This window comes from Marmota flaviventris, chromosome 4 (genome assembly GCF_047511675.1).
Source record: "Marmota flaviventris isolate mMarFla1 chromosome 4, mMarFla1.hap1, whole genome shotgun sequence".
Classification (NCBI taxonomy): domain Eukaryota; kingdom Metazoa; phylum Chordata; class Mammalia; order Rodentia; family Sciuridae; genus Marmota; species Marmota flaviventris.
In genome coordinates, this window is record NC_092501.1 from 51,844,488 (window position 1) to 51,856,285 (window position 11,798).

Consider the following 11,798-nt stretch of genomic DNA (forward strand, 5'->3'; position numbering starts at 1 on the left):
GCGCGCGCGCCGACGTGCATGCATCAGTGTGATCGTGCACCTGGAAGGTGTGTAGAACCAGTGCGTGGCAGTAGCGTGTGGCTCAAGAGTTGCTGATCTTCCTTTAAAAAGGAAGAGCTGACAGTGAGTGGCAGTCATAGTCCAGGAGCCCACGGCTACTGTGTGGTTGGGCGCATGGGTTGGAATTTATTTCCTTCCTTTCTTCATCCATCCGTTCCTCCCTTCCTCTTTCCCTCCTTCCTTTCTTTTTTCTTTGGTTTTTGTGCAGTGCTGGGGTAAGCTCAAGGCCTCCAGGTGTTAGCGGGGCGGGGCTGTGGCTTTTGTGGCCTTCCCAGGGGAACGGAGCAGCCGGGTTGTCGGGTGGTCTGTGTCTTCCTTTTCTTCCTGAGTTTCCGTGTGTGGGGGTCCTGCCCAGCCTCACACACACCGTGCAAACACTGCCAGGAGCCACATCCCGGCCCCTGTTGTTTCTGTGTAAGGGACTTGGGGAGAGGGACTGATTCCTAGGCACTCGGTAGCCTGTTCTGACAGGCGCGCACACGCACACACGCACACACGGAGGGAGCTTTCAGCCGGCTCTCCTTCCCCCCAGAGCCGTCCAGGGGAGGTGTGCTCGTCCCTCAACCTCTGCGAGTCTCTTCAGAAGCACCTGGCAGAGCTGAGCCACCGGAAGCAGCTGGAGGCCAACAAGATCCCGGAAATGGACATGACTGAGGTGGTGGCTCCCTTTATGGCCAACATCCCCCTCCTCCTGTACCCTCAGGATGGCCCCCAGAGCAAGCCCCAGCCAAAGGTAAGGCGGGTGGGGCTGGCCCTGGGGACCCTTTGGAGGCAAGGTAGAGTCAGGGATGTGTGAGGGGTGGTTCGTGAGTGTGTGTGAGTGTGTGAGATGAGGTAGGAGGGGCGGCGCGTAATGTTCTCAAACTGAGTCTTGTCCTTTCGCGTGACTCTGCCGGTACCAGGCAGTCCTTAGGTGGGGTACGATGCAGTCTCTAAAGATGAGATGCAGAAGTGTCCCCCTTTTGTTTAGTGGTGCTGGGGTTGGAGGCCATGTTCTGTATGTGCCAAGCACATGCTTGACCCTAGGCTGCACCCAGGCCTCCCCAGTCTGTGCTTCAGTGAATACTGAGTTGACTTTAAACCTACTGGTACTTGTAGAGCCTCTTAAAAACCCATTAGGAGCTGCTCGGTGGTGGCCCCCAGTGCTGTGGCCTGGGCAGGTGAAGACTCTGCAGGAGTCGGTCCTCTGCCACCGAGCTGCGTCCTCACTGCCCTTCTCTCTAGGCCAGTGGAGACGTCTGCCAGGACTGCGTGCAGATGGTGACCGACATCCAGACGGCCGTGAGGACCAATTCCACCTTTGTGGAGGGCTTGGTGGAGCATGCCAAGGAGGAGTGTGACCGCCTGGGACCTGGCATGGCTGACATGGTGAGTGTGCCCCTCCCTGCTGTGAAGATGTCCTGGCCCAGGGAGCTGGGCTCTGGAGACGGGAGTGGGGCACCAAGAGAGCAGATCGTTGCTGCCGCGGTAGAGTTGGGAATTTCAGCCTGACTGCTCTGAGTTGAGGTGCTTCAAATAATCCCTCTCTGTTTTTCCCAGCTGCTTGAGTGGGGACCTTACATACACTTTGGGTAGTTGAATCTGCAGATAATAAAAAATGATGGAAGAACACTGCTTTTGTCAAACTTTGTCTTCTTCCTGTCACCGTACCTATTAGAAACGCTGGGAGCCAGCTGTTGAAAGAGCCTGGCGGTTCTGAGAGCGCCCACCTTGTGAGCCAACCTACACGGTGCCCACCTGGAGGCCTGGGTTCTGTGGGCTCGGCACTCTACTCTGTTAGTTCCTTAGGTGGTTTCATTCCTTGGACCCAATTCCCATTATTAAATTCGCTCATGAAATTGATGTGGAAAACCAAAATCCAACTTAGTACCTGAGTGCCTTCTGAAACCTTTGTGGGGGAGGCAGTTGGGATTCTGCTCTGGGTTCCAGAGCGGCCTTCCTGGGTGGAGCCCTGTTGGTGGCCTTACTCTCCTAGGGCTGTCAGCCAGGGGAACAGTCTTTTTATCTTTTTATTATGAAAGCCTGGGAATCAGTTTGCAGTTGCTGTTGTAGGTGGTTTCTCAGGTAAACCCTCTCCTGGGGCTATTCGCGTTTCCCTTGGTTTCTAGTGAGAAGCGAGCACTAGCTTAGTGTGGCAGGAGCTGTTCTGAGAGGGGCTGCTGGCAGTGCCTCGCTTTGTATGAAATCAGGTCATTGAAAATCATTCTTGACTCGTCTGGATTTAAATTTTATAACCAGCCCTGTCTGAGAATGTGTAAAGGTTTCAAGAGTAACCTTGGATTCCTCATCAGTGGATCTGTAACTTCGTTCTCTCCCAACTGCAAACTGCTACGGAGCAACATTTGAACGACCTTGGGGCAAATTGGCCATAAATAGAGAAAGACAAAATCTCTTTAGTTCTTTTGGTAAACAGTTTCAGAACACATTCTCTGTTCGTTTTCTGTAAGTTATAAAATAACGTCACTTTTGTCTCATTAAAGTTTGTTTTGAGCAGATTATAAAATTCTATAGGAATTTTTTTAGGGGTGATACAGGGATTGAACCCAGGGGTGCTTAAGCAGTGAGCCACATCCCCAGCTCTTTTTAAAATATTTTATTTAGAGACAGGTTCTCTGAGTTGCTTAGGGCCTCGCTAAATTTCTGAGACTGCCTTTAAACTCAAAACCCTCCTGCCTCAGCCTCCCGAGCCACTGGGATTACAGGTATGCACCACCGTGCCTGGCTCTATAGGTAGGAATCTTGATAATCAGCAGTTAGCACTGTTGAAAAGGCTAGTTTGGTTTTTTGGTTCTTTGTTGCAGTAATTAATTTAACTGAAGAACTGTTTCTCTCTCTCCAGTGCAAGAACTATATCAGCCAGTACTCTGAAATCGCCATCCAGATGATGATGCACATGGTAGGTGGCAGGAGAGTCCTTGGTTAGCATTTTTGTCCTAAATGTTGCTGTTTCCAGATACAGTTTAGTTTCTTTATTTCTTTCCTTTTTTTTTTAAATTCTCAAAATACTGACTTGAGGCCAGAAAGAACCCTCCTTGACCAGCAGGCTCTCCACTTCAATCTCAGTCCCCCCACCCCCCCACCCAAGAAAGGCTGAAGGAAGAAGCTTGATCCCAGGACTGCCTTATGGTGGCCTGCTGGCCTGTGCACCCGCGAGCTGGCCGTCAGATTGCTAGTATTTGGCTCTAGCCCTGGGATCTGTAGTCGTTTGCTCTCTAGACCAACCCCGAGCATTGCCACCATGCAGCCTGAGTTTGGAGCTGGGGAGGGTGGGAATCCTGCCTGGTGGAGTTGGCCCTTTGCCCTGGAGTGGGGTCAGCTAGTGGCTGCTCAGGCCCTGACTCCTGCACTGGCGTCTCTTGTGTCCTGGTGACAGGGACATTTATTCCCTGTTAGACGTGGGAAGCGGGCTGGCTCCTCTATGTTGGAACTGTGTTAAGAAGCTGGCTGGCCTGCAGCATGCTGAGCTGGGGAGCTGGCTTGGCCTTCCTAGATCTAATCTGAGGGCCAGAGCAGGGTGGGGTGCACTGTTCCCCTACGCTGCCTTTCTGCATCAGGATTGATGTCTGTCCTTGAGTTTGTTCCTAACACAGGGGTCCCTCACCTCTGGCCCTTCATAGAATAGATCAGTTCCGTTGGAACCCAGTGAAGCCCATTTTTGGCTGAGTCATTGCAGTTGAGACCCTTGACCCACAGAGCCTGGCAGGGTGACCATTGGGCCTGTTCTGCCTACTCCAGTCATCTGCCAACTAAACCAGGCACAGCAGTTTATTTGGGATCATTGCTCACAGCCTGCCTTGTAAAAATGTTTAAAGGCAAACGTTACGAAGACGTGCAGCTGAAGTAGGTGAAAATAAGCTTTCGATGTGACTCGACCTAATGAAGTACTTCCTTGTTGCTAACATGAATATTTTTCCTTATAAATATTGTGTATAAAATTTTTTGAAAATACAGATAATACAAAAATCATTTGCATTTTCATAAAAGTCTGTGGGGTCATTTTTTATATATTGCTTTGTATTTTGTAGTTCGCATCCCCCTCCTGATTTATTGATCACTAAGTTATCTTTGTACAGGTGATTTTCATGTGGCTGCTGCATATTAATTCACAGTATGGATCAAACATAATCTGTGTGACCAGTCCCCTGTGGCTAGGTGTTTAGGTTGTTTTCAGGTTTGCCCTCGGAATGAGAAACATCCTTAGTGCCAAATATATATCTATGCCCATCCCCATCTTTCCCTTAGTGTGTGGGTCACTGAAGCTGGAATTGTTGACTCAAAGCTCAGGCTTTTAATAGGTAGTCAAATCTGCTGCCCAGGCCGTCGCTGGCCCTAGGATAGATTGCCCCAAGGCTAGGTGTGGCAAGTGGTGTGTTTATAACAACCTACCCCCCCCCCCCAATTTGGGCAGCCCTGGTGTCCAGTTCCATTGCAATGCTCATAACTAACCCGTGGGGAGGGCCCAGTGGGGTCAGACTCTGGGGGTGGAGACCCTTCACAGTGACTTTGCTGCACAGCATGATTTAGTATTGGTTATAGGGACAGCACACACACTAGCTGGCCAGTGTGGTCTGTCCCAGGGCCAGAGTAGTGTTTGGGGTCCATCAGGCTAGTGGGACAGGTAGGTAGCAATGCCAGACTGCTGGAGTGTGGCCCTTGGCTTTGGTGGTACCCCTAACCCCTGTTGACTGCTTGATTATTGTTGTTTTAATTTTTCTTAACTGTTGTATCCTTTCCTTTCCGTTGTTTCCATCTCCGATTTCCTGTTTTTTTGTTCAACAGCAGGATCAGGTATGTGATGGAGAATTTGCTTGTAGTAGTGATCTGCTGCTTCTCCTAGTTATTTTGCTTTATTTCTTTATTTACTTTTGTTTAGTGTGGTATCTCTGACAGATACAAGGAATAGTTGCAAAAGGCAAGGGTCCCCCTCTCTGCCAGGCATCCTGCCCCTGAGTTTAGCATTTCAAGTGTTGGGGTCTCCCTCCTTCAAGGGGTCTGGAAAACAACAGAGTCTTGCCCTCTAGTCAGAATCAACATGTGGCATGCATGTGTGCAGGCCACCAGCGTGCTGATGAGGAACCAGGGGTGGCCTCTGAGGCGCCTGGCTTCCGGCAGGACGCCTTGTGTCTGTCACAACACGAGTGGGCATTGCATGTCTTTAGTGCTGTCTTCATAATCCCGGGATGCTGCTGCTGCATGAGCTAATTGGTCTTGCAAATGACACATTGTCCCCCTGTTTGTTGGATCCAGAGAATTGGAAACAATCTCTTGATTGTGGCTTCTGCCCTTCTGGGTGATGGATGGGGTCCTTTGGGTCTGGAGACATGTCAGATGGCCACTGTGGGAGCCACATCCACAGTCCACACTGGGGCCATTCTAAGCTTGGCCTCTTCCGAGCGCTGGGAAGCCTTTGGAAGTGTAATGGGAGAGCTCTTGGGTTGGGACGCCTGGATTTCTGCCTCTGCTGCCTTGAGTCTGAACAAATCTGATCCTGAGAGAAGAGCAGCCTCTCTCCCCTATCTTGGCACCTTTTTTTCCTTTTTAAAAAACAAAAAAACCCTTGCTGTATCTTCAGCCTCACTCTGACATTTTCTCCCCGTTTTTAAGGTGTGCCAAAGGGAAAGGATCTGGGATATTCTGTACCCAGGCCCCCAGCCCCACATCTAGAGCTGTTTCAACAGCACCAGCTGCTGGTCTGTCTCTCTGGCCTCAGCAGGCCTGGTTTTGGCGCCCGGGCTGACGGGTTTTGTGTGTGGTGGTGGTAGGCAGATGCCCACAGGCCCGGGGCTGGTGCTGGCTGCATTGGATTCACAGTTCACGGGGTCTGCATTCTTATTTTGGGCTTGGTCTTCGTGGTGAAATGGTCAGGGTCTCCAAACTCTTTCCTTCTCTTGCCTAGTGTCCAGATGGTGTGTAGAGGGCTGGGTCTGAAGACCTTGTGATTTGAAATGATTCACCACCATGGGGGTGGGGGTGGGCTCCTGTGTACTGTGTGCAGTTGTGAACACAGAACGTGGATTTTAGAAAACCCAACTTTCCCTTTAACATGTTGTTTTAAATGGTCCCGCCCCCGCAAGATCTGGTGTGCTTTTATCTATCTCCAGCATAGGCTTTCTGTTAGCTCGTGGGCATTGTAGTTTCCCCTGGAATAAACAAACTCTGCTGAGAATGAGTCCTTGGGGATGCTGAAGGCCGTGGGAGCCTCTGTTCCTTATGGTGGCCCTGACTAGAGCTGCATGATGGCTTCCTAGGTGTAGTTAGCTCACGTGCTCTGCTCTTGGACATGAGTCCTTCTAAGTTGAAGTTGAGTCTGGAATCCCTGCCAGTCAGGGTGGGTGGGGTCAGCCTTGACCCTGGGGCTGGGGTGCTCCTCAGCACCCCAACCCTGGTGTCTGGAGAGGGGCTGAGGTGGCGGGCGAGGGCTCTGCCTGACTGCTGGTTCTGTGCCCTTTCAGCAACCCAAGGAGATCTGCGCGCTGGTTGGGTTCTGTGACGAGGTCAAGGAAGTGCCTCTGCAGACCCTGATTCCCGCCAGAGTGGCCTCCGAGAACGTCCTCCCTGCCCTGGAACTGATGGATCCCCTCGAGGTACCTGCTGTTATTGTATGTGGACTATGGCTATGGAACAGCTGGCCACTCCATGCTGTGTCACATCTAGGTGTCACACACTTTCTGTTCCCTACCTGGCGTCTCATGGCTGTCCCACCTCCACCCTGTGCTGTGTTCCTGGGCCAAGGCTGTGGTGGTGGTTTTCAGATCCAGTGGTTTTTCAGTGCCAGCTCAGCCCTGACCTTTTCACGTGTACCTCCTGGATCCTTCCCAATTCTGGAGCCATAGTACCGAGTCTAGGCCGCCCTCCCCAGGGCTTGTGTAGAAGCCTCATTGGGCCCACTGCTTGTACGTGGGTAAAGAGCCCATAGTGAACTTGAACCCAGCACTTCCTGTGGTCAGGTAGTATTCTAGGGTCATGATGCCCCTGTGCCCTCTGTTTCTTCTCTGTGTGGCTACAGAAAGGGTTGAGGTGTCAGATGGAATAAGGGGAGCTCAGCCTCCTGCTCCCAGAGGTGCTCCAAGCCCCTCACCCACCCTCCCCACCAAGTTCACGGCCAGAGTGCACGGAGGAGCAGTACAGTGTTTACCGTTTAACACGTGACCACTTAAATGTTTAAACCAAAGTTAAGCAAAATTCAACTTCAGGTCCCTTGTTCCGTCAGCTTCCTTGAGGTGTTCAGTAGACACTTGGAGCTGGTGCCTCTGTGCTGGACAGAGCACCTGGGTTGTCATGAGGTTCTACCCAGTAGTGTTTTACTTTATTAAAGGTAGGTTCTAGAAAAAGAATCGCAGGTGTTAATGAAGTTTGGGAAAGTCAAAAGCAAACCTGAAATGGGTTTACAACTCTTGATTTCTAAATAGCTGTCAGATACAGTGACTCTCATTCTGTTCCCTGGCTGCCATCTGTCTCCCAAAGTGATGTGGAATGATGAAATATTAGAACCAGACACAAGAGCAGGGAGATAGCTCTTTGGGGTGAGGGAGGGGACTGCTTCTATCTTCTGAAATACACATTCCTGGATTTGGGGTGGTGTGGGAGTAGAGGAGGGGGGTGGTGGTAGAGGATTGGGGAAGGGCTGGATCGCCTGCTGTGTAAGCAGCAGCAGGGCGTGGAACCCCAGATGTGGAGGAAGCCACGCATCCTTTTGAATTCAGTAGGCAGGGCCCCTTGGTGTGCTGCTAACCTGCTCTGGTCCCCACAGCCCTCTGCAGCTTATAACGGCAGCGGGAGCAAGGGCCTGAGTCCCAGCGTGAACGTCTCTCTCTCTCTCATCAACAGGAGGAGCTGATCCTGGCCCATGCTAATGTGTTGTGCAAGGCGTGTCAATTCGTGGTGAAGAAGGTGGCCGACTTGATCAACAACAACAGCACCATGGTGCGTGGCCCTCCCTGAAGGATGCTCCAGCGGGAGAATTCAGCGGGGGAGAGGGATCTGGCCCCCCTTACTTTTTTCCCCTTAACTCCCACTATCCTAAGGGTGAACCCGGGCCTGGCATGTGCCATGCAAGCACTCTACCACTGAGCCATGGCCAGCTCCCCTCACCGGTTGGCACCAGCCTGGGATGTGTACGGCCACATCCTCTCCTTCAAAGGCTGTTTCCTCTGTGGGGCCCTCTCGGCTACGGGGGTGCGGGCCACCCTTGTTCTGCGGGCAGCTCTGGTCTTATTCTGTGTGGTCTTCCAAGGGAGGGACAGTGCCTCCTGTGGGCTGCTGTCCTCCTGTTTTCAGAGTCTCTCCCCACCGCGCATGATTCTCTGTGTTCCAGGAAAATCTCGCATGATTCTCTGTGTTCCAGGAAAAAATCGTCCATGCTTTGGATACGGCGTGCTCGATGCTGCCCAAGTCTGTGTCGACCGTGTGCCAGGAGGTGGTGGACACATACAGCGGGTACATCTTGTCAGTGCTTGAGGAGGAGCTGAACCCTGAGCAGGTGTGCAGAGAGCTCCGTCTCTGCTCCTCTGGCAAGGGCCAGCTCGAGATGATCGGCCGAATCGGACTGCCTGAGCTGCCCCCGCTGCCCAAGTTGCCCGTGCTGCCCAAGTCGCCTGCACTGCCCGGTGAGCCCAGGGCACACGAGGCACAGGATGGCCCCTCCTGAGTCTGGAAGGACTGTGTCAGCATCAAGCCCTGTGTTCTCTTGTGTAGCCCGGGTGACTCCCCTGAAGGACGGTCCCTTCTGTGAGGTGTGCAAGAAGCTGGTCGGCTACTTGGAGCACAACCTGGAGAAGAATAGCACCAAGCAGGAGATCCTGTCCGCGCTCGAGAAGGGCTGCAGCTTCCTGCCTGAGCCCTACCAGAAGCAGGTAGCAGGGGCTGGGGCGGCTCCCTGCGGTGCCCCTGGAAGTGGAAGGAAGCAGACTGTGGCTGTCCCCGGCCTGGAGTTGGCTGGGCTTAGAGATGACCTGTTGATCTTCTGGAGCTGCAGAGGGGAGGAATCTGCTAGTGAGGGCAGAGGGTGGGGTCCTCAGGGAGGGAGTCCCAGGGCCCACTGGCCTAGGAGTGACAGGGACTGGTGGAAGAGCATGTCATGTCTGCTTAAACATGCCCAGACCTGGTCCTGTGTCCCCTTCTTACTTGGCAGTGTGATGAGTTTGTGACCGAGTATGAGCCCGTGCTGGTGGAGGTCCTCGTGGAGGTGATGGACCCGTCCTTTGTGTGCTCGGTAAGCCTCGCTGGGTGGCAGGGGCTGGAGGTTCCTCTGTGACTCTGGCCATCAGGTGGAGCCTGGGGGAGTGGGGAGTGCAGGGCCCCAGGCCTCTAGCGCCATCCGTTGCCCTCTTCACGGGTCTGAGAGCATGTCCCTTGCAGCTGCTTCCTGGAAGCTGTTAATTTCGACTTTGGAAGGGGTGGGCTGGGCAGCTCCCGATTCTCCCCTCTTTTCCCCTGTAGAAAATCGGGGCCTGCTCCTCTGCCCGCAAGCTGCTCTTGGGAGCTGAGAGGTGTGTCTGGGGCCCCAGCTACTGGTGCCGGAACGTGGAGACGGCAGCCCAGTGTAATGTGAGTAGCTCGGCCGACCGCCTTCCAGTGGGTGGCCCCTTGGAAGTCCTGCTCTGATAGGGACCTCATGGTCAGCTCTCCACCCTGCCTTCTGTAAGTGCGAAAACCGCAGTCCAGAGAGGCAGTTAGGCCCCTCCTGAGTTGCCCAGCGAAGGCGGGCCTGCCTGCCTCTCGTCTTCTGGCGTGAAGGGTGCTGGGTGTTCTCTGGTATGTCTGTTTTCCTGCTGTCTTCAGTCCCCTCCTGATAGTGTCAGACCTTCATGAGGTCACTCCGGGAACCTCCAGGCCTCTGGGACTCATTGCCCAGACCCTTGCATGGGTCCCCCCACCCCAGCACATTTGCCCTCCTGGAGCCTGGCCTGAATCCTACCCAAGGCCAGCTGGAGGTCTTCTTGAATGGAGCCCCTGCCCAGCAGCCCCAGGACTCTGTGGGCACCATCCTGGCTGGGCAGCCACCGTTTGGGTGACCCATGCCACGTTCCTGGGTGGGGATTTGTTCTGGCCTTGTTACTTTGTGTTCCTTTAACTTTTTCCTCCTCTCTGGGTTCCTTTTGACTGTTTCCCGGAGGAGTTATTGTGGGTCACTGCAGGGAGAGGCCCACACCCGGTCCTGTCCAGGTCCCCGCCCATGTGCACCATCACCCTGCCATCGGTGGGGGTAAAGGTGCCCATGGTTAGAGACCTGAGCTGGGGTGTGCCATGGCTCGTGATGAGGTGGATTTGCCCTTGTGCAGCTGTGACACAGGTTCTTGGGGACCAGATGTCAGTAGGTGGAGGGGTCCTGGGCCCTGCCTGCTCGGGTGCTCATCTGTACCGCACTAAAGGTTTTGCGTCTGCTGAACTGGGCTCTGGCCTTAGGAGGCGCCAAAGTTCCACTGGCCCCGTGTTCCTTGGTTTTGAATGAGGTCCTCAGCATCTGGTGTGAGCCACTGGACCTGGGACATGATGCCAGATCCTGGGTGATGTGCGATGTAATGGGCCAGGAATTGAGCCTGTCACCTGAACCCCGTTTCCTCTTTCCTCCCAGGCTGTCGAGCATTGCAAGCGTCACGTGTGGAACTAGGATTCCGTCTTGGAGAAGCCGTAGCCTCTTTCCCTCCTTGTGTGTCTGGGGTAACGAACTCACAGACCTGTCTGTCATAAGAGCAGGACCCTCCTTTTGACCACTCCCGATTTGTCTCCCTTATTGTAGCATTGCTGTCACGGGGGAGGTGTTTCCCCCCACCAACATAGCTGCTTCAGTGTCCCCTCTGCTGGGGGGACACACTGGCCTGAGGTCTTGAGCCACCCTCTCAGCAGGGGCCTTGTTCTGAGCCCTGACAGGCTTGGGTGCTGGTAGGTTTGTGCTTCTGAGGTCACTTCCTATCCTAAGGAGGGAGTGTCCCCTTTCCTGTTGTACAGAGCAGCCAGAGGCAGTTCAGAAGAATTAGGTGTTTTAAATAATTCCTATAGGGACAGTGCAGAGACCTTGGAAGCCGCTACTGGTGGTCAGTGGGTGCGGTGGCCCCAGGTTGACCCTTGTTTTTGCTTTCCTGTCTTTTCCTGGGGATACCTTGTTTGGGGTTCTGTGGGTTTGGGTTGGGAGGGGAAATTTCACCTGAATGTAACCTGCTGGCTGTACCTGGAGGTCCTGTGCACGGTGGCAACCGCTTGCTCGAGTGTCTGCTGGAGTCCTGCTTCGTGCCTCTGCCCACCCCTGCCCCTGCTGTGGATTTTTTTTTTTTTTTTTAATTTTCCCTTTCAAATAAATGTGGATAACAGCTCCTAAGTCCCTGCTTGGTAGAGAGTGGCAGGCAGGGTCTGTTGGGTGTGGAGTGGGTACTATTGTCTGGGCTCTGCCGCTGCCTGTTTGGCCACCAAAGCTGTTCTACTTCTGGTTGCCAAGAGACAAGCAGAGCAGATGCTATGAAATGAACTTAGTGGTTTTCATTTGTTTTGCACTAAAATTTCTGTGATTTAACAATAAAGTTCTGTTAACCAGATCTGGGCTTGAGTGTGTGATGCCTTGCTAGAGGAGTTTGGTCTCTGCTGAGCTCCACGCCCCTGGTCCCTTCAGCACCCTTGGCCAGGAAAAGAAAGCAAAGTGGGTTCAAATTTAAAGAAAGGTACTTGGTCCCCCCAAGTCCCAGGGCCAGCAGTGGGTTGGGGAGCACTTGAAGCCCAGGCCTGCCCTTCACCCGTGACCCCCATCT

The 11,798-nt window shown here is 53.4% G+C and overlaps 1 protein-coding gene across 1 annotated transcript in view; it reads left to right on the forward strand.

Moving 5' to 3' along the window:
- Positions 1–11,588, forward strand: part of Psap (prosaposin) — a 33,865-nt gene extending 22,277 nt beyond the window's left edge. Inside the window, exons 5-14 of the mRNA XM_027931239.3 lie at positions 593–793; positions 1,285–1,428; positions 2,900–2,956; positions 6,513–6,644; positions 7,888–7,983; positions 8,405–8,666; positions 8,755–8,912; positions 9,191–9,271; positions 9,499–9,606; positions 10,634–11,588. Of these exons, the coding sequence (XP_027787040.3) occupies positions 593–793; positions 1,285–1,428; positions 2,900–2,956; positions 6,513–6,644; positions 7,888–7,983; positions 8,405–8,666; positions 8,755–8,912; positions 9,191–9,271; positions 9,499–9,606; positions 10,634–10,669 (1,275 nt within the window). The 3' untranslated portion in view covers positions 10,670–11,588. The remainder of the gene's footprint in view (positions 1–592; positions 794–1,284; positions 1,429–2,899; positions 2,957–6,512; positions 6,645–7,887; positions 7,984–8,404; positions 8,667–8,754; positions 8,913–9,190; positions 9,272–9,498; positions 9,607–10,633) is intronic.
- Positions 11,589–11,798: the final 210 nt, after the last annotated feature.